Below are 22,430 nucleotides of genomic sequence, written 5' to 3'. Positions count from 1 at the left end.
GAGATATCGTCTCAACAACAACAACAAAACCACCTCAGTCCCTTCGGCCCCGACCCCAAGCATCCACTTTGCCTTCCATCCCATCCCTGTCCACGTCGCCTGGGAACCTGCTCCCACTCGGCAAGAGTTTCTGTAGGGAATCAGTCTTTGGGTGCAACCCGCTCTGCACTCTTGTACATTCTGATTGGTTGTGGCCATCCCATGTGCTCTGACCGACTGCTCTGATTGGTTAACAACATGCCGCGAGCACGCGGATGCCTGTTTCCTGGGATACTGTGGGGGCGGGCAGAGATGTAGAGTAGACCCGGTAGTGTTGTGCCCTGTGGTGAAAACTGGCGGCAGGGCGCCACGGGCCCGGGACTTAGTCTCGGGCCGCCATGGCCAGCGTCCACGAGAGCCTCTACTTCAATCCCATGATGACCAATGGGGTGGTGCACGCCAATGTGTTCGGCATCAAGGACTGGGTGACGCCGTACAAGATCGCTGTGCTGGTGCTGTTGAACGAGATGAGCCGCACAGGCGAGGGCGCCGTCAGCCTCATGGAGCGGCGGAGGCTCAACCAGCTGCTCCTGCCCCTGCTGCAGGTGAGAGGCGACCGCTGGCTTCTGTTCGTGCAGCAAACTTTTACTGAGCATCTGCTCTGTGCGGAACCCTGGGCTTGAAGACACGTGTGTCCATCAGATACTCACCCTGCCTGGAGGAACGTGAAGAAATAAAGATAGCTACTACCGCTAGCTAACGCGTACTGAGCGTTTACGGTGGGCCAGGCGCTTTGCATGCGTTTATTATTTTTTTGCAAGTTCATATCTGGCTCCAGTATTTATTAGCTGAGAGTTAGAGTCTCAGATCCTGTGTCTTCTGTAAAATGGAGCGTTGGAGACACAGGGATAAGTCATACAGGCTCCCTGTCCTAGAGGACCGTAATAAATAGTAAAAATGCCACAAAACCGGGCCGGGCGCGGTGGCTCACGCCTGTAATCCCAGCACTTTGGGAGGACCAGGCGGGTGGATCATGAGGTTAGGAGTTCAGAGACCAGCCTGACCAACGTAGTGAAACCCCGTCTCTACTAAAAACACGAAAAATTAGCCGGATGTGGTGGCGGGCACCTGTAATCTCAGCTACTCGGGAGGCTGAGGCAGCAGAGATCGCTAGAACCTGGGGGGCGCAGGTTGCAGTGAGCCGAGATCGCGCCACTGCACTCCAGCTTGGGCGACAGTGCAAGACTCCGTTTCAGGAAAAAAAAAAAAAAAAAAAAAAGGCGTAAAGCCAAGGACAAACACTGATTGAATACTTAACTGTGTGCTAAGCACTTCGCTTAAAATTTGTTTTAAATTATTATTATTTTTTGAAACAGGGTCTCGCTTTGTTGCCCAGGCTGGAGTGCAGTAGTGTGATCTCGGCTCACTACAGCCTTGACCTCTCAGGCTCAAGTGATCCTCCCACCTCAGCCTCCCAAGTAGCTGGGAGTACAGGAGCTGGAACCACGCCCAGCTAATTTTTAAAATATTTTTTTGTAGAGACAGGGTTTTGCCATATTATCCAGGCTGGTCTTGAACTTCTGGACTCAAGCGATCCTCCTGCCTGGTCTCCCAGAGTATTGGGATTACAGGTGTGAGCCACTGCGCCCCGTTGTCATGTGTTATTTCATTTTGTAGATACAGGTCTAGCTCAGATACTTAAGTTCCTTGATTCATTTGGGTCTCAGTTTTCTGTCTGTAAAATGGGAACAATGGTAGAAACTGTTAGTAAATGCTCAGTGTTACTAGTATTTTCATTTTAGTGTGTTCACATAGGGCGTATACCTTCCCGTATAGCAGTTGTGGCTTTTCGATTTATATTCATGGTTACGTGATTGATGGCCTTCTCCCCCATTAGACGGTAACCTCCAGGAGCGCAGTACTTGGTTCTGTTTTTGTTTAGCGGTACATTCCCGAAGCCTCCTGGAAAGTCTGAGTCGTTTTTTGTAAAAGTAATGAAATGCGATAGAGGTGGATGAGTGCACTCAGGTGAATGGAGACGCTTTTTTTTTTTTTTTTTTTTTTTTTTTGAGACGGGGTCTTGCTCTGTCGCCCAGGCTGGAGTGCAGTGGTGTGATCTTGGCTCACTGCAGGCTACGCCTCCCGAGTTCACGGCATTCTCCTGCCTCAGCCTCCGGAGTAGCTGGGACTACAGGCTCCCGCCACCACGCCCGGCTAATTTTTTTGTATTTTTAGTAGAGACGGAGTTTCAACTGTGTTAGCCGGGATGGTCTCGATCTCTGGACCTCGTGATCCGACCGCCTCGGCCTCCCAAAGTGCTGGAATTACAGGCATGAGCCACTGCGCCCGGCCCGAGAATTTCTTACAGAAAGTGTGAAGCTGTGCTTTGATGGATAAGCATTCTCTGTTGAGTAATACTGATGGCAGAAACAGATCTGGGTTCCTGGGCCTCCATATTATGGGATCTTAAGAGATAAACCTAATAAAATTAGTATCTAGAGTTGCATTTATATTCCTTAGTATAGTTTAAAAGGATTTTTAAAAAAATATCACTTGTATTTGTGGGTGAGGGGAATGGGAGGAGGGGAGAACTGAGGACACCACGGTTAAGAGACTTACCCAGTTAAATAAAAGGGGTGTCTTTATAACTTATAGCTCCCAGGGGTAGCCACGTTTACTATTATTATAAATGCATTTCCCTCCGTTGTTAAAGCTAGAATACTAAAATTTTGGTAAATAAAAGGCTAGGTGCGATGGCTCACACCTGTAATCCCAGCACTTTGGGAGGCTGAGGTGGGCGGATCACTTGAAGTCAGGAGTTCGAGACCAGCCTGGCCAACAAGGTGAAACCCCATCTCTACTAAAAATACAAAAAAATTGTCTGGGCATTGTGGTGTGCACCTGTAGTCCCAGCTACTCGGGAGGCTGAGGCAGGAGAATCATTTGAACCCAGGAGGCAGAGGTTGCAGTGAGCCGAGATCATATCACTGCACTCCAACCTGGGCATCCGTCTCCAAAAAAAAAAAAGAAAAAAACAGTGATTCTGGTCTCCTACCTCTCACCTTCCTGCTCATGCTGTTTTTTGCTGTTTGGAATTCTCCTTTCTGGTTTTTAAACTGGCTAACTACTATACAGTTATTTAATTTTTTATTTAAAAATTTTTTTTAATTAATTAATTAAAATTAATTAATTTTTTTTTTCATTGAGATGGAGTCGCACTCTGTCGCCCAGGCTGGAGTGCAGTGGCATGATCTCGGCTTACTGCAAGCTCCGTCTCCCAGGTTCATGCCATTCTCCCGCCTCAGCTTCCTGAGTAGCTGGGACTACAGGTGCCCACCATGACGCCCTGCTAATTTTTTGTGTTTTTTAGTAGAGACGGGGTTTCACTGTGTTAGCCAGGGTGGTCTTGATCTCCTGACCTTGTGATCTGCCTGCCTCGGCTTCCCAAAGTGCTGGGATTACAGGCTTGAGCCACGGCGCCTGGCCTATTTTTAAAAATTTTTTTTAGAGTGGTGAGATCTCATTTCCTCAGTCGTCTGGGCTGGAGTGCCGTGGCGTGATCATAGCTTACCATAGCCTCCACTTCCCGGGCTCAAGCTGTCCTCCTACCTCAGTCTCCTAAGTAGCTGGGACTACAGGCACCTGCCACCATGCCTGGCTAATTTTTAAATTTTAGTAGAGATGAGGTCTCCCTATGTTGCTCAGGCTAGTCCTGAACTCCTGGGCTCAAGGGATCCACCTGCCTCAGCTTCCCAAAGTGCTGAGATTATAGGCATGAGCCACCACACCTGGCCCCCTGCTGTATAGTTTTAATCAAAATGTATGTAGAGTTCATGTAGTAGCATTCCAGCCAGACTTCAACTCCTTTACTAACTGTTTGACTTCTTAAATTAGTTAATTTTTGGCTGGGTGCCTAGACTTTGGGAGGCCGAGGTAGGGGGATCACTTGAGCCTAGGAGTTCAAGAGCAGCCTGGGCATGGAGTTTCACCATGTTGGCCAGGCTGGTCTTGAACTCCTGACCTCTAGTAATCTGCCTGCTTCAGCCTCCCAAGGCGCTGGTATTATAGGCGTGAGCCACTGCACCAGGCCCTCAATGGTCTTTTTAATGGCTGCATTATATTTCACAGTAAGAAAAGCAACATAATTCAACTCTGTATTATAAATTAAGTCTCTATTGGACTTACAGGCTCTTTTAAGTTTTTCTTCATTTCAAACGATGCATGCCGAAATACCCCCCCAGAAGTGCAATTGCTGGGTTATCCGCATCTAAAGTTGGCGTGTATGCAGTCACCTTATTCTCTGAAAAAGATTCTGTATTTAGTTTTAAATCTCAACTAGACTGTAATCTTCTTTTAGCTGAGGTTGCATACTCTTGTTCCTCATGGTACTCTTTTTTATTTTTTTTGGAGACAGAGTCTTGCTCTGTTGCCCAGGCTGGAGTGCAGTGGCATGATCTTGGCTCACTGCAGCTTCTTTCTCCCGGGTTCAAGCCATTCTCCTGCCTAGGCCTCCGGAGTAGTAGCTGGGACTACAGGTGTGTGCCACCATACCTGTCTAATTTTTGTGTTTTTAATAGAGACGGGGTTTTGCCATGTTGTCCAGGCTGGTCTTGAACTCCTGACCTCAGGTGATCCACCCGCTTTCGCCTCCCAAAATGTTGAGATTATAGGCGTGAGTCACTGCACCTGGCCTCTCATGGTACTCTTTATAGACTTCAGCGCATAGTATGTCTGCCTACGTTACAAGGTTTGGGAAAAGATCAAATGAGATTATGTTTGTGAAAAATAGTGTTTGTATAGTGTTTTCCAGTTTACAAAGCACTTCGTATTATCTTATTTAATCTTTGCCAAAAACAAGGGAGATATTATTATCTCCATTTTGTTGATGAAGGAAACTAGGACTCAGAGGTCACAATTTCGCCATGATTACAAAATTAAGAAGGAAGGAACAGTGGATCCTCAGACTATAAATCCTATGTTTTTTTTTTTTCTATTTTAGACTGTTCCACTGACTAGACAAAAATGGTATGCAAATGTGAAGTATTACTTTAGTGTTTTAGGTACATAGAAAAATCCTTATTTGCATATTTGGAGTGATTATTAAAGCAGAGGGGTTGATAAATGAATTTATGTTTGCAATTCTTTATCAGTCTCCAGCTCTTTAAAGTGTATCCATACCTCCCTATCTCCCCTTTACACAGGGCCCAGATATTACACTGTCAAAACTTTACAAGTTAATTGAAGAATCTTGTCCACAACTGGCAAATTCAGTGCAGATCAGGTAAAGTTCATTTTATTCTTTATATATGAAAAGGTGTCAAGGTAGACGAAAATCACAAAAGGGTATGTGGTAGTTAATTCTTTTAAAAAGATACCTTTATTATTCTAGGTTGTTTCCCCAAGAACCTTTACTTAGTTGTTTTTGTTGTTGTTGAAAAATGGATCGCTTTTTTTGGGGGGGGACAGGGTTTCACTCTGTTGCCCAGGCTGGAGTACAGTGGCACAATGAGGGCTCACGGCAGCCTGGACTCCTGACTTCAGGTGATCTTCCCACCTCAGACTCCCGAGTCGCTGGGACTACAAGCATCACCAAACCTGGCTGATGTTTTGTAGATTTAGTAGAGATGGGGTTTTGCTGTGTTGCCTAGGCTGGTCTTGAACTCCTGGGCTTAAGCAATCCGTCCGCATCTACCCCGCAAAGTGCTGGGATTGCAAGTGTGAGCCACCACACCTGGCTGAAAAAATTGGTAACATTAAACATACTGTTTTATAGCTTTTTTCCCCAAATTTTATTATTCTTTACCCATCTTATTCTTTTCAGTCACTGCAGATAATTGCATTTTTACTGGTTGATGTGATAGTTTGACAAATTTTATGATCAAGAAAACAACAATGATACCTTTCCTAAATATGGGAGTAACATTTTGAATCATGAAGTTTGTTTTGTGAGCCACCATTTTATACAAATCTCTGAATTGCCTGTAAACTACATTATTCGAGATAATTGAGGAATATGAAATGAGAGAAGTTGTTCAAAGGGCCTTTCTAAAATATGCACCTCGATTTTCTCATTCAGAATCAAACTGATGGCTGAAGGCGAGTTGAAGGATATGGAACAATTTTTTGATGACCTTTCAGATTCTTTCTCTGGAACTGAGCCAGAGGTTCACAAAACAAGTGTAGTAGGTATGAAACTCTTCTGAGAAGAGCAGAGAGTATTTTCATTGAAGTGAGCAGCTTTCTAAGTCATGTCTGTCATTGCTCTGCTCTATCTGTGAACAGACACAGTGGGGATGTTGGAGGTGTTGCAGTTTGTATTTATTGCCTTGCTGTTTTGATCTATATTTAAATCATTAACTGTGGAAAAGCACCTTCTGTTTTGTCTACAATAGTAAGAGTCAGAGCCTGGTCCTGGGGTTTTTGGGGGTTCCCAGCTCTTTCTCTCACAGTCTTCTGGATCACTTGCCTGCATGGTCCATCTGTGAGTGAGGGTCACCAGCCCAGACTTACGAAGAGAGGTAAGTAAAAATACATTATTGATACAGTATGCAAAGTGAGGGCATACATGGTGTTTCTTTGATGCTTTTCTATTAGCTTTATCCCATGCTCTATCCCTCTGGCTTTTTTGCATGGTAATTTTTATGTTATTCAGCGTGAGCTGTTTCTCTGTCTCTTCCTATGTGCCAGGCTCTGGACGTGTAAGATAGACATGGAATTTCCTCTTATGGAGATTACCTCTGGTTGGGGGAGCCAGTTGGTAAAAGTAAACACATAAATATCATTTCAGATAATGTAACAGCCATGAAGAAAATAAAATGGAAGCCTTCAGGTGGAGGTGGGGTGGGTAGATTGAGCCCTGTATACGAAGAAACCAGCTTTGTAAAGGACTGGGGAAGAACATTCCAGGAGGAGGGAATGGCAACTGCAAGTGTCTCCTTCTTATTCTTCTGAAGGAAGAATTGCAGCAAACAGTTGTTGCCGTTGTGGAGTTGCCGTTGTGTAGCCTGGATGTCAGTTAATGCTTTCCCCTTGTCTCTGGTCTTATTTTGCAGGTTTGTTTCTGCGTCACATGATCTTGGCCTACAGTAAGCTTTCTTTCAGCCAAGTGTTTAAACTGTACACTGCCCTTCAGCAATACTTCCAGAATGGTGAGAAAAAGACAGTGGAGGATGCCGATATGGAACTGACCAGTAGAGATGAGGGTGAAAGAAAAATGGAAAAAGAAGAACTTGATGTATCTGTAAGGTAATTTGGCTTTTTCTGACAGGGATCCTTTTCCTGTGAAATAGTGTAATTTTAAGTGCAGTAAGTCCTTGTTCATTTAGAGTTCATGTGCTGCCTTATGCTCTTTTTACCCCTCCAGATCTGGGAAGTTAACTGATAAAGGCTGCACCAGTGGGTCCCTTGCCCTCTGACTTGTGATTGGCCAATGGGAGTCACTGGCAGGAAATCCCAAAGGCCAGGGAGAATAAGGTGGAGTGTGGATTCATTGGCTCCCTTCCTTGGGGGTCCTGGGGAGCTGGCTGTAGGGTCACAGCGTCTGTCAGGTTGCCCTTTCTGCACTCCTTCAGGGGGTTCGGTCACTAGGAGCAAGTGTTTGTCAGCCCCAGGTGAAAGGTTCCCACTGTTATCAGTGCAGGGGACTATGTTGTCTCTTATGACTTCTCTGTCCTTTCCCCTACTTTTGTAAAGTGATCTTTTGTTAAACTCTTCTCAGACTACTCAATTCGAACGTGTTCTTTGCTTTCTGCTGGGTCCCTGACTGGTATTGTTCGTTAAATCAGAGTGAAGTAACAATTGATTAATTCAGTGAAAATTTACTGAATGCCTTCTAAGGTCTAGTCTCTAAGGAAGCTGTTGTAAGGAAGTTACTCACCTAGTTGGCCAAGCCCAAAATCCAGTAGTGTCCTTGATTCCTCCGTGCCCTTCACCCCAGTCCCTCAGCAGATCCGGTCAGTCTTTCCTCCTTGCTATGTTTGGAACTTGTTCACTTATCTCATGGCCACTGCTACCCCTGGAGTCTAAGCACCAACCCTCTACCGAATCTACTCACCAAATCTGCACTAGCTTCAGTTTTCTTCTTGACTTAACTCCTGTCTCCCTACATCTGTTCTTCAGGCAGCATCCGGGGAAGCCCCTAAGAATATTAATCAAATCCTAGCACTTTTCTGCCCAAACTCTTTGGAACTTAGAGAGGAGTCTGAGCTTACCATGGCTTCAGTGCCTGTATAACCCGGCCCCATGATCTTCCCTGACCTCCTTCTCTTTACTTTCCCCTTCCCTCTCAGCATCGTGACTGCTCTGGCTCTCCTTCAGTTTCCTGACTACTCCAATCAGTTTCTGCCTCAGGTTGCCTGGAATGCTCTTCCGTGGCTTTTCACCTCATGTGCTCCCTTTCACCATTCAGATCTCAGCTCAAGTTTCCTCAAGACAGGCCTCCCTGACCACGAGGTAGCCCCTATCCCAAATACTTTCTTTTTCTTTCTTTTTTTTCTTTTGAGTTTGAGTCTCGCTGTCACCCAGCCTGGAGTGCAGTGGCACGCTATTGACTCACTGCAACCTCCACCTCCTGGGTTCAAGCGATTCTCCTACCTCTGCCTCCCACGTAGCTGGGATTACAGGTGCCTGCCACCATACCTGCTAATATTTTTGTATTTTTAGTAGAGATGGGGTTTCACCGTGTTGGCCAGGCTGGTCTCAAACTCCTGACCTCAGGCAATCCACTCGCCTCGGCCTCCCAAAATGCTGGGATTATAGGCGTGAGCCACTGCACTCGGCCCCAAATACTTTCTATTTCTTTATTCCTCCATACCTCCCATCACTAAGTAACCTTCTTAAGCTTGCTTGCTTATCTGTTTCCCCTGCCTCTTCACCCCTTGAGAACTGAAACCCTTCTCTGTCTCGTTTCATCACATTTCCCCAGTGCTTAATAGAGTGCCTGACTCATAGAATGTGTTCTGTACCTGAATGTTGGATGAATCAATAAGTCCGTCACCCATACTGGTAACTGGCCCGGTAACACACTTTGTATTAACTGTCCTTTCTTTTGCTGTTTTACTTCGCCTTCCCCAACTACTATTATCTGGGATTGTTTCCAAATAAACTACTTGTACTTGCAGGCAAAAAGATATGTATTTCATATTCCCTGGTGTCAAAGAGCCTGTGGTCTGGTGAGGAAGGCTGACAAGTAAACAGATACAGTGTCCAGAGCTCTGAGAGAAGTAAGCCCCACCTGCCCTAAGGAGGTGGTCAGGGGACCTTATCATTTACTGGGAGCTTATCATTTACTGCATTGTAGGTTGTTAGGCTACTGTAATCCCCAGGGTGGCAGGGGGTGACATTGTTTATAAATGGGGAATGCTTATCGCACTTTCTGTGAGTAGCTTTTGTACTGTTACATGATTTGTTCAGCACATATTGGGAGCAAGAGGATAATAGTACCATTAACTGCTCCCCAAAACTCATTTCCTGACAAATGCTTCTTGTCTGGTGGAAAGACAACATAGTGTGGGGTTAAGAGTCTGGCTCTGCAGTCAGACCCACAGGTTTGCCTGCTGCTCCTCTGCCTTTGGTCTGTGAGACCTTGGGCAAGTTACTCACCCTTTCTGTGCTTTGAGCTCTTTATCTGCAAAATGGGGCTCATACCACTTCCCCAGAGGGTTCCAGAATTAAATGATAAATTCATATAAAGTTTTCAGAACTATACGTAGAAATGTTAGCTGTTTTTATTCTCTACTTTCTTTTAGTTAGTTCTCCTCAGAAATGCTTATAGGCTACAGTATAATCCTTTTTCTAGCTACTTTATATGCTTAAAGTAGAAAAGTATCACTTCTGCAGAAATGTTAAAATTCAGACTTTTCTTATTTGGGTTGGTTTTCTCTTAAATTAACTTGATTTATTTAGGTCTAACTCCATCTTTTTGTTTTTATCTTATTCCAAGAAGTCATTTATGTATAATCTAATATATTTGCTGTAAAGGTACATGGTTTCAGAAAATTGTGCATATTTAGTAAACTGAATTTCATCATGAAAATTGAAGAAACGTATTCTTTTTTTTTTTTTTTTTTTTGAGACGGAGTCTCACTGTTGCCCAGGCTGGAGTGCAGTGGCGCTAACTCAGCTCACTGCAAGCTCCGCCTCCTGGGTTCACGCCATTCTCCTGCCTCAGCCTCCCGAGTAACTGGGACTGCAGGCGCCTGCCACCATGCCCAGCTAATTTTTTGTATTTTTAATAGAGACGGGGTTTCACCATGTTAGCCAGGATGGTCTTGATCTCCTGACCTCGTGATCTGCCCATCGTGGCCTCCCAAAGTGCTGGGATTACAGGCGTGAGCCACCGCGCCCAGCCTGAAATGTATTCTTTAAATTTAAATCTAACTAATGATTATAATTCTTTGTCTAAAAAGAAATTACTTTGTTAGAGAACCTTTTTATTTTATAGGATGTTCTTACATATATTTTTTAATTCTTTTTTAAAGGAAAATTTCAATTTTTAAAATTTTTGTGATCTTTTCTTTTTTTTCTTCTTCTTTTTCTTTTTGAGATGGAGTCTTGCTCTGCCACCAGGCTAGAGTGCAGTGGTGTGATCTCGGCTCACTGCAACCTCCGCCTCCCAGGTTCAAATGATTCTCCTGCCTCAGCCTTCTGAGTAGCTGGGACTACAAGCACACACCACCATGCCTGGCTAATTTTTTGTATTTTAGTAGAGATGGGATTTCACCATGTTGGTCAGGATTGTCTTGATCTCTTGACCTTGTGATGATCCACCTGCCTTGGCCTCCCAAAGTGCTGGATTACAGGTGTGAGCCACCGCGCTTGGCCTACTCTATGTTTTCTTCTAAGAGTTTTAAATTTTTTTAATTTAAAAATGTACTATTTATTTTTTATTACTAGCAGGTGGAAGGAAGATCTTCTAAGAGTTTTATGGTTTTTGGCCTCACACTGAAGTCTTTGAGTCCTTGTGAGTTAATTTTTGTTTATGGTATTAGATAAGGACTCACCATCATTCTTTTGCATGTGGATGTGCAGTTTTCCCAGCATCACTGGTTGGAAAGGCTGTCCTTTCCCTATCAAATGGTCTCGTCGCTGTTGCCAAAAACCATTTGACCGTGCATGCCAGGGCTTCTTTCTGGGTTCACTGCATTGATCTCAACATCACTTTTTAAGTTTTTCTTTCCTAGTTCTGAGGAGAGAATTAAATTTTTTGAACTCTTTTGATACAGAATCCATTTGATTTTATAAATGTTATCATTTTCACTTATGTGTAATTCTTTACTATTTTTGTTTTTTTATTTTTTCCAGAGAAGAGGAGGTATCTTGCAGTGGACCTCTGTCCCAAAAACAAGCAGAATTTTTTCTTTCTCAACAGGTATGTGAATTCTGTAATTTATCATGAACTTCTGTTTTAGTCCTGTGATGTGTGTCATGGCATAGGCCCGTTATGTGCATAGGTTTGTTAATGAATCTGTGTCAGCCTTTACTCTTGGTCCCCTTTGCCTCACTAACGAAGCACTTGTAACTCTGTGCCCCTTCCTATTTTGTGTGTGATTTTATTTTTCTATTAAAGTTATAATCAAGGTTCATTTAGTCATGGTATATGACTAACAGCCTAAAACCCTGTGGTTTAAAAGACTTGCTTCCCTTCTCTCATTTTATTATAGACATTTGCAAACATAAAGAGAGCCTGAAAAGCAGTGTATGGTAATTACCCATACCTATTACCTCGATTCTACAATTAATATTTCTGTTTTATTTATTTATTTTATTTTTTATTTATTTATGTTTTTGAGATGGAGTCTCGCTCTGTCGCCCAGGCTGGAGTGCAGTGGTGCCATCTCCAATCACTGCAAGCTCTGCCTCCTGGGTTCATGCCGTTCTCCTGCTTCAGCCTCCCAAGTAGCTGGGACTACAGGCGCTTGCCACCGCGCCTGGCTAATTTTTGTATTTTTAGTAGAGACGGGGTTTCACCGTGTTAGCCAGGATGGTCTCGATCTCCTGACCTCGTGATCCGCCGGTCTCGGCCTCCCAAAGTGCTGGGATTACAGGCGTAAGCCACTGCACCCGGCCTTTATTATTTTTTTTGAGATGGAGTCTCGCTCTGTCGCCCAGGCTGGAGTGCAGTGGCGCGATCTCAGCTCACTGCAAGCTCTATTTCCCAGGTTCACGCCATTCTCCTGCCTCAGCCTCCTGAGTAGCTGGGACTACAGGTGCCCGCCACTGTGCCAGGCTAATTTTTTTTGTATTTTTAGTAGAGACGGGGTTTCACTGTGGTCTCGATCTCCTGATGGGGGTTTCACCATGTTGGTCAGGTTGGTCTCGAACTCCTGACATCAAATGATCCGTCTGCGTTGGCCTCCCAAATTGCTGGGATTACAGGCGTGAGTCGCCACGCCCATCCTGTTTGCCTGTTAATTATGCTAAAACAAGTCCTGACATGGAGATGCTTTCAATTTTTATTCTGAAAATCAAATTATCTTCTCCTACATGTTTTCTTCCACAGCGTTTTTCCCCCCCACCAGATGGAGTGTCGTTCTTGTGGCCCAGGCTGGAGTGCAGTGCTGTGATCTCGGCTCTATTAAAACACAAAAATTAGCTGGTGTGGTGGCATGTGCCTGTAGTCCCAGCTACTTCGGAGGCTGAAGCAGAAGAATCACTTGAACCCATGAGGCGGAGGTTGCGGTGAGCCAAGATTTCGCCACTGCACTTCAGCCTGGGCGACAGAGCGAGACTCCTTCTGAAAAGGAAATTAAATTAAAATTAAAAAAATTAAAAGGCAAACAGCAAAGGTGTTCTTGGGCTCCAATACTTTGGGAAAAAGCATTTACAATAAATGTGACAGTGGCCGGGCGTGGTGGCTCAAGCCTGTAATCCCAGCACTTTGGGAGGCCGAGACGGGCGGATCACAAGGTCAGAAGATCGAGACCATCTTGGCTAACACGGTGAAACCCCATCTCTACTAAAAAATACAAAAAACTAGCCGGGTGAGGTGGTGGGCGCCTGTAGTCCCAGCTACCCGGGAGGCTGAGGGAGGAGAATGGCGTAAACCCAGGAGGCGGAGCTTGCAGTGAGCTGAGATCGTGCCACTGCATTCCAGCCTGGGCGACAGAGTGAGACTCCGTCTCAAAAAATAAATAAATAAATAAATAAATAAATGTGACAGTGAAAGTTTAGATTTTGGATTTGGTTTAGAAATCGTATTTTCAGGCCAGGTGCGTTGGCCTGTGCCTGTAATCTCAGCACTTTGGGAGGCAGAGGCAGGTGGATCACCTGAGCTCAGGAGTTTGAGACCAGCCTGGCCAACATGGAGAAGCACCGTCTCTACTAAAAATACAAAAAATCAGCCACATGTGATGGTGGACGCTTGTAATCCCAGCTACTTGGGATGCTGAAGCCGGAGAATCGCTTGAACCTGAGAGGCGGAGGTTGCAGTGAGCCAAGATCGTGCCACTGCACTCCAGCCTTGGTGACAGAGCAAGATTCTGTCTCAAAAAAAAAAACGGGCCGGGCGCGGTGGCTCAAGCCTGTAATCCCAGCACTTTGGGAGGCCGAGATGGGCGGATCATGAGGTCAAGAGATCGAGACCATCCTGGCTAACATGGTGAAACCCCGTCTCTACTAAAAAATATTTAAAAAACTAGCCGGGCGAGGTGGCGGGTGCCTGTAGTCCTAGCTACTTGAGAGGCTGAGGCAGGAGAATGGCGTAACCCGGGAGGTGGAGCTTGCAGTGAGCTGAGATCCGGCCACTGCACTCCAGCCTGGGTGACAGAGTGAGACTCCGTCTCAAAAAAAAAAAAAAAGAAAGAAATCATATTTGATGATGAGACAAAGTTTACAATATAAAATGAAAAGGACAGGAAATAAAGTTACAGATCATATTCTGATTTTGTTAAAAATATAATGTGTGTGTATACATTATATAAATTTAGAATACACCCTGTATTGTAAACATCCTGTGAGTTTGTTAAAAATATATTGTGTATACATATAATATATGTTTACAATACAGGGTGTATTGTAAATTTATATAATGTGTATACACACATTTTTAACAAAATCAGAATATGATATGTAACATATATATACACACACATACACACAAGGACTCGATAATATACATTAAAGTATTAGTAGTGTTATTTCTTGGTAGTGGGATTGCAGAAGATTTTTGTTTTCTTCTGTAGGTTTTCCATATTTTTGGAATAATTTTTCCCCCTACTACACCTACATAATAATTCTTTTTTTTTTTTGAGACTGAGTCTTGCCCTGTCACCCAGGCTGGAGTGCAGTGGCACGATCTCGGCTCACTGCAACCTCTGCCTCCTGGGTTCAAGTGATTCTCCTGCCTCAGCCTCCTGAGTAGCTGGGATTACAGGTGCGTGCCACCACACCCAGCTAATTTTTTGTATCTTTAGTAGAGACAGAGTTTCACTGTGTTGGCCAGGCTGGTCTCCAACTCCTGACCTCATGATCTGCCCACCTTGGCCTCCCAAAGTGCTGGGATTACAAGTGTGAGCCACCACACCTGGCCAATAATTTTCTATAATAATATAAATTAACAATGGAATTAGAAATTATTTTTACTTAAAAAAATTTTTTTTGAGAAATTATTTTTAAATAGAGATGAGGTCTCAGTATATTGCCCAGGTTGTTCTTGAACTCCTGGGCTCAAGCAATACTCCTGCCTCAGCCTCTGCCTCCCAAAGTTTTGGGATTATAGGCATCAACCACCATATTTTGCCCTTAGAGACTACTTTACTTATAGAAAAACTCATCTAGGTAAAATTGGAGTAAAGTGTCTATAACCCAGTTAAATGTAAACATTTAATTTGTAGCTAACTTTCTACATATGTTATATAATTGTTGCTGATATCATCCATATGAAACAAATAAGTAGGGCTGGGGCAAGGCACCTGGCTCCTATAAGGCCCCATACAGGCACTGGAAAAGAAGCAAACACGCTACTTGCCTGGAAGGAGCTTACAATCTGGGGTGGGGTTAGATTGGCAATTTTACTACAGTTTGATAGTGCTACAGGAAGGGTAAGTGCAGAGGGCTTATGGGAGCATGGAGGGGCTTTTAGGATCTCACTTCATCTAGAAGGTGACAGAAGCAGGTGGCCTGGAGGATAAGCTAGGCATGGGCATGGATTTGCTCAGCCTTGGGTAGTATATGGCTGAGGAGTGATGGGTGGGAGGTTTGGTGTTTCTGGAAGAGGAAAGTGTTTTCGTATATGGTCAAGAGGAGAGCACGTGGCAGGGTCCACCTTCAGTGTACCTAGAGTGAGGGAAGGTCAGCCAAGGCTGGCTAGATGAGGGGCCAGAGCCTGAAGGGACCCCTGTAGGAAAGAAAATAATCAGGTGGTGCTAGTTAGTGTATCTTTTCATATGTTTATTGGCCCTTTCTTTCTACTGAGTTATCATTTTTAAATTTCAGGCTTCTTTGCTAAAGAATGATGAGACTAAGGCCCTCACTCCAGCTTCCTTGCAGAAGGAGTTAAACAATTTGTTGAAATTTAATCCTGATTTTGCTGAAGCGGTGAGTCTTTCCCAGAATTTGTTGCTGTGTTAGAAAGGAATGACAAGGCTACTTTTTTGTTTGTTTGTTTTTGGAAACGGAGTCTTACTCTGTTGCCAGGCTGGAGTGCAGTGGCATGATCTTGACTCACTGCAACCTCCGACTCCTTGGTTCAAGCAATTCTCCTGCCTCAGCCTCCTGAGTAGCTGGGATTACAGGCACGTGCCATCACGCCCAGCTAATTTTTGTATTTTTAGTAGAGACAGGGTTTCACCATGTTGGCCAGGATGGTTTTGATCTCCTGACCTCATGATCTGCCCGCCTCGGCCTCCCAAAGTGTTGGGATTACAGGCGTGAGCCACTGCGCTCAGCCAAGGCTACTTTTTATATTGAGTAGCTTTGCAAATGAGGATCAGCCCATCGGCCCAGGTTCTTGAAGGAAATCATGTTCTTGGCAGGCAAACAACTCGGTATAGGTCGCAAAGCTCCTCCTTCCCTCCCTGGGCCATAGGCGATTTCTTCAAACTCTTGATGTTCTCTTTCAGTCATCATCTCCCTGATGTTGTAAAGTTTAGACTGGAGATAATATACTAGACTGATGCAAAAAACTTTGTTTGTTTTTTTTGGAGACTGAGAATGCAGTGGTGCGATCTTGGCTTATTGCAACCTCCGCCTTCCAGGTTCTAAGTGATTCTCCTGCCTCAGCCTCCCGAGTAGCTGGGATTACAGGCACCTGCCACCATGCCTGGCTCATTTTTTGTATTTTTAGAAGAGATGGGGTTTCACCATGTTGGCCAGGCTGGTCTTGAACTCCTGACCTCAGGTGATCCACCCTCCTCAGCCTCCCAAAGTGCTGGGATTATAGGCGTGAGCCATTGCGCCCAGCCCAAATGACAGTTTTGAGGCTGAAAAGCTCTTTTCCTTTCTCTTCTTTTGTCAGTGTTTATGTTTAAAGTTCTAATAATTCCATTCCTTAATGGATTTTTTACTCGGAAAATTTTCTTAAATAGTATTTGGATTTTCCATCTGACTTTGTGTGTAGAAATGTATCTATTTTGCTTCCTAGTAACTGAGATCTGCCTGTTAGGAAAGTTTCAGTGACTCAAAAAAAAAAAAAGTAGAAAATAATTAACTTAGTAAACTAGTAAATCTCAGTGTGTTTTAACTTGTACATTAATAAAACTTAATTTTATGGATTCAGGTTTTAGGATCTTTAATTTTGAACTCTTAAGTTTTCCTCAATATTTGAACTAGGTAAGGCCCAGTATTCTCATCTATCACTCGTGTGACCAGTGACATAGTGGCATATATTTGAGATAAAACTGACACAAATACTAATGGAACTCCCATTTTTAATTTGTGGACTCCCTCTAGGGGGAATGTGTCTTGAAGCTGTTTTATTCTGCCTCTAGGGAGAAGATTAAGCTAAACTATGACCATCTTATTAGAAGGGTATGGTATACACTAGTGTTTGTAGCCAGTAGAACTCTCTGCAGTTGTCTTACACAAGATGTATTTACAGCATTTAAAATACATTGATTATTTCTTGTTTTAGCATTATCTCAGCTACTTAAACAACCTCCGTGTCCAAGATGTTTTCAGTTCAACACACAGTCTCCTTCATTATTTTGATCGTCTGATTCTTACTGGAGCCGAAAGCAAAAGTAATGGGGAAGAGGGCTATGGCCGGAGCTTGAGATACGCCGCTTTGAATCTTGCTGCCCTGCACTGCCGCTTTGGTCACTAGTAAGTTTATAGACTTTTGTCCTTGCGCAAATTGAAGAAACTGATAACAATAAAAGATCTGCTATTTGGCCAGGCGCGGTGGCTCACACCTGTAATCCCAGCACTTTGGGAGGCCAAGGTGGGTGGATCACGTGAGGTCAGGAGTTCAAGACCAGCCTGGCCAACATGGTGAAACGCCATCTCTACTAAAAATACAAAAATTAACCAGGCATGGTGGCAGGCTCCTGTAGTCCCAGCTACTCAGGAGGCTGAGGTAGGAGAATGGCTTGAACTCGGAAGGCGGAGGTTGCAGTGAGCCGAGAGCGAGAGCACACCATTGTACTCTAGCCTGGGCACCAGTGAAACTCCGTCTCAAAAAAAAAAAATGATTTGCTATTTTGTGGAGAAAAGAAAAGGGAAAAGAAATGGAAGAAATGAATTCTGAAATGTTAATTGTGATGCGTTTTTTAAAAATGTATTTTTTAAAAAGAAGAAAAGAAAGAAACTCATCAACCTGGACTAGTCAGTAACTTCCATAGAGGGAACCTTTTTTGTACTGGAATAAAGTTAATGAAAACCTTCTGCCTAAATAGTCTGCCCCCTAGTGTCACTATTTAACATTGCCATCTTAGTGCCTGGCCTCTTTCGTTACTTCTAAGAACAACAGGCCGTTCAGTGGAAGGGAAATTAGGTCATTAGGCCAGAGAGTCCCTAAAGGAGTTTTTGGAGGTAAAAATGGGGATGCAGAAGCTATTTTTAGTATTTCAAAAAGCCAGAAGGCAGTTGTGCCTTTACTGGATGAAAGACTACATAGGCTTACTAAAAGTCACGTTTGCTTTCAGATAGAATTCAGGCCGCTTAGTCAGGTGACACTGGTTTATACTGTTGCCTCGATATGCCTGTGTTTTTAATGAATAGAAATAGGAAAATTAGTCAATTTTTTTTAGTAAATAGAATTAAGTAGATAAAACAACTTTCAAAACATGAAGGCTATCTTGGAAATAATAAAATCATGTAAATAATGGCAAAAGGTGGGAAATTACTAATTCAAAGATCCCTTTGCCCCCCACCTGCCCTGTGGCTTTTTCCCAGTTGAGAGAAGTGTGGTGTTTGCTATAGGCATCCTTGAATACAGACTATAGCGTGTATTAATGGGAGCATAGTGTCCACAGTTCAATAATGGAGACTTCTATCCCTTTCTCTGTGTGTCAGGCAGCACCTAGGGAATTCTTTTTATTTCTGGTTGTCAGGTTTTTGTTTTTCTTTTTAAGAGACAAGGTCTCACTCAGTCACCCAGGCTGGAGTGCAGTAGTGTGATCATAGCTAATTGTAACCTGAAACTCCTAGGCTCAAGCAAGCAATCCATTTCAGCCTCCTAGCTATGACTACAGGCATGCACTACAATACCCAGCTAATTTTTTTTTTTTTTTTTTTTTTTTTTTGAGACGGAGTCTCACTGTGTCACCCAGGCTGGAGTGCAGTGGCCAGATCTCAGCTCACTGCAAGCTTCGCCTCCCGGGTTTATACCATTCTCCTGCCTCAGCCTCCCAAGTAGCTGGGACTACAGGTGCCCGCCACCACGCCCAGCTAGTTTTTTGTATTTTTTAGTAGAGACAGGGTTTCACCGTGTTCGCCAGGATGGTCTTGATCTCCTGACCTCGTGATCCACCCGTCTCAGCCTCCCAAAGTGCTGGGATTAGGATTACAGGCTTGAGCCACCGTGCCCGGCCTTAATTTTTTTTTAAATTATTTTTCATAGAGATAGGATCTTGCTATGTTGCCCAGACTGGTCTCAAACTCCTGGCTTCAAGCATTCCTCCTACCTTGGCCTTCCAAAGTGCTGGGATTACAAGCATGAACCACTGGGCCCACCCAATTGTCAGGTTTTAAAAGGGACACAGACAAGCTGAAGCTTGTGTAGGGAATAGTCTCAGGGTGTTGAGACATTCAAAGCCATATCATATAAGTAATGTGGGAGGGATGTGAGTTGTTTAGCCTGGAGAAAAATGACTTATCCAAGCATGTGTTGGACATCTTTATGTAGTAAAAGGTCATGTGAAAACAGCTTAGATTGATCAAGGGTATGGCTACGGGAGAAGATTGAGAGCTGGTAAGTAAGTGTAAGTTAAAGGACAAAATATTTCTGCTCATTATAAGGAAACAGTTTCCCCTTATTGAACCCTCTGAGGAAGGCGTCAGTGGGGTGCAGCGGCCTAGACCAAAGATGTTATCAAAGGTATTCAAACATCAGATTGATGGTTGTACCCAAAAATGTTTAAGGCGCCAAAAAACTCCATGATTTTTGCGACATTCCATGATATCTTATAATAACCAACTGCAGCCTCGCCACCTGGATTCAAGTAATTCTCCTGTCTCAGCCTCCCAAGTAGCTGGGACTACACGCGCGTGCCACCATGCCCGGCTAATTTTTATATTTTTAGTAGAGATGGGGTTTCACCATATTGGTCAGGATGGTCTCAAACTCCTGACCTCAGGTGATCCACCTGCCTCGGCCTCCCAAAGTGCTGGAATTACAGGCGTGAGCCACTGCGCCTAGCCACAAATAATATTTTGATGAACAGAATTTCTTCTTTTTATTTTTAAAAATACAGAGATGAGGTTTCGCTATGTTGCCCAGGTTGTTCTTGAATGCCTGGTCTCAAGTGATCCTCCCACCTTGGCCTCCCAAAGTGCTGGGATTACAGGCATGAGCTACTGCACCCATCTCAGAATTTGTCTATGTTTACAGTATTATCAATGGGTAGACAGCTAATTGCACAGAATATAAACAAGGAAAGGTAGATTTTTATTAATGTGTACATTTTCCTTAATTCCTGATTTATTCAGGCCCAGCCTTCTTTGTTTCTGGTCCTGGATCTATGGGCCTGTGTAAATCTTTGTCACTTAGCTAAAAGGATTTCTTGAAAATCCTTGTAGTTATTTATTGAGCATTTACTGTGTACTAGGCACTATTATAGGTACTAGGGATACAGCAGTGAAAAAGAAAAAGAAAAAAAACACCCTGTTACAGAGCTTGTATCAGGGGAGGTAGGGAGTAAACAATGCTAAACATAGTTGTAATATCTCAGGTAGCGACAGACCAGGATAAGAGGTTAGAAAGTGATGGCGAAGTGCTCTTGTTTGCTCTTGTTTTCCTGAGTAACACTCTTACTCCAGATACATGCATAGATCACTCACTCCTTCAATTTGTAAATCTCTGTTTAAATATAAAGGTAGCAGATCAGCCCTCCTTGATCTCTGCCAACTTAATATTTGAACAGAGATTTAAAGGAAAAAACTATTACAGAAGTGGGAATCCTCAAAATACTTTCTAAAACTAGCTTTGGGCTGGGCACCATAGCTCATGCCTATTAATCCCAGCACTTTGGGAGGCCAAAGAAGGAGGATCGCTTGAGGCCAGGAATTGGAGACCAGCCTGGGGAACACAGTGAGACTTTATCTCTTTAAAAAAATTAGCTGAACATGGTGGTGTGAGCCTGTAATCCCAGTCACTTGGGAGGCTGAGGCGGGAGGATCACCTGAGGCCAGGAGTTTACCAGCCTGGGGGGCATAGTGAGACTCTTTATCTATTTAAATAAAAATTAGCCCACCAGGCATGGTGGTGAGTGCCTTAGTCCCAGCTACTCGGGAGGCTGAGGTCCATCGCCTGAGCCCAGGAATTCAAGGCTGTAGTGAGCTAGGATTGTGCTACTGTACTCCAACCTGGGTGACAGAGGGAGACCCTGTCTCTAAAAAACAAACAAACAAAAAAGTGATTTTGAAAAAATGATAAAAGTAACAAATGCACATAGTAAGAAAAAAGTTCAAATAATGTAGGAGGGAATGCCATGAAAAGTAAAATATTATGTCCTCTCCTTGCCCTTCCCCTCAGCAGTGCACCTTTAAAATAAACATCTTAGGAGCAGAGATAAAAGTCTTTGCTTTATGCCCTTTTCGTAGAAATTCCCCTTAGAAGAGACATGTCCTATATTTCCACTGTCAGTGTTTTCTGCTGCTGGGGTTGGGGCACGCCTCTGAGAGAATAAGCCCAGAAATAGTTACGGCTTCCAACCCAGAGACCTGCACTTGGATGACTGTGTACAGATGACTTCCTGCTATGGTTGTTTATGCATGTTTGTGATTATTAATGGGATATTAATGTTTAGTCTGTCATTAGTCAACAGGCAGAGCTCGCCCTGCAGGAGGCAATTAGGATTGCCCAGGAGTCCAACGATCACGTGTGTCTCCAGCATTGTTTGGTGAGGCCGTCCTCTGGTCTTGGGAGTTTTGTTCACGGGTTGAATTGGCCTTCACAAGGCTCCATTTGAATTGGGTTGTTTTGCAGTTGGAGCAGAGATCTTCAGCAGTAAAAGGAAACAAGTTAGGTGGTCATAGGAATTCAGAAAGGGCAACCTAGCTTTACTTATCTTTCTTAATTCATGACATCTGTTTTGCTTTTGGCATATATCTGGCCTACAAAGTTTAATGCAGCTTGCCATGAAAGAAGAGAAAAAACCTTTATCGCATTTAGGACTGGCATTAACAAAAGATATATGCTACACTTAGTAACTGGGTGAGATGTAGTCCTGTAATAGCAAAATCACCAAGCACAAGTGGAACACAGAAGCTACTTGACAAGCACCTGAGAATCTTATTTCTCAATTAAAGGCCATCTAGGAGCGTCATGATTTTTTTCTGAAACACCTGCCACTCAGTGGCTGGCAGGTGAAGCAGAACAATGACTCGTTTATTTCAGCCTGGCTTTAATGGTGTTAATATGTTTGACAGGTCTCATTGAGATTCTTGATATTTCTTGAAAGAATATCTGAGAGGATTCATTTTGTCCCTTTTAAATTCCTTCTTATGACCACATTGATATTTCACTAGAACATCAGCCCATTGCCATTGTTATGATATATTTTGATGATTTCTCTTGCCAGAGCTGGCTTTATGTGCTGGGGCAGAAGAGATCCGATAGCTATGTTCTGCTGGAGCATTCTGTGAAGAAAGCAGTACATTTTGGGTTACCGGTAAGGCTCATCTTTCTGTGCTGTGAGATTGTTTCCATAAATGGTCGAGCCTTTGTCTCTTTTTCTGCCCACCTCTGTCATTAACCAGCGATAGATTTAGAATGGGTTTCAAAGTGTGGTTTTATTCTTGGCAGTTTCATATGACTTTAATTATTAATCAGACCACTAAATTCTGTGTGGTAG

At 43.6% G+C, this 22,430-nt stretch overlaps 1 protein-coding gene across 3 annotated transcripts in view; it reads left to right on the top strand.

Moving 5' to 3' along the window:
- Positions 1–250: 250 nt before the first annotated feature.
- Positions 251–22,430, top strand: part of ANAPC5 (anaphase promoting complex subunit 5) — a 45,936-nt gene continuing 23,756 nt past the window's right edge. The window contains exons 1-9 of one of the 3 annotated variants that reach the window (XM_023205048.2): positions 251–584; positions 5,181–5,260; positions 6,056–6,165; positions 7,032–7,224; positions 11,281–11,347; positions 15,412–15,513; positions 17,048–17,238; positions 21,395–21,476; positions 22,158–22,247. In XM_023205048.2, the coding sequence (XP_023060816.1) occupies positions 378–584; positions 5,181–5,260; positions 6,056–6,165; positions 7,032–7,224; positions 11,281–11,347; positions 15,412–15,513; positions 17,048–17,238; positions 21,395–21,476; positions 22,158–22,247 (1,122 nt within the window). In that variant the 5' untranslated portion in view covers positions 251–377. Of the gene's footprint in view, positions 585–5,180; positions 5,261–6,055; positions 6,166–6,213; positions 6,498–7,031; positions 7,225–11,280; positions 11,348–15,411; positions 15,514–17,047; positions 17,239–21,394; positions 21,477–22,157; positions 22,248–22,430 lie in introns of those variants that run through there. The other 2 variants (XM_023205055.3, XM_023205063.3) reach the window with 2 other exon arrangements.

Source organism: Piliocolobus tephrosceles, chromosome 10 (genome assembly GCF_002776525.5).
Source record: "Piliocolobus tephrosceles isolate RC106 chromosome 10, ASM277652v3, whole genome shotgun sequence".
NCBI lineage: Eukaryota > Metazoa > Chordata > Mammalia > Primates > Cercopithecidae > Piliocolobus > Piliocolobus tephrosceles.
The sequence above is the reverse complement of the archived record's forward strand: the minus strand, read 5'-3'. Positions and strand labels throughout refer to the sequence as shown.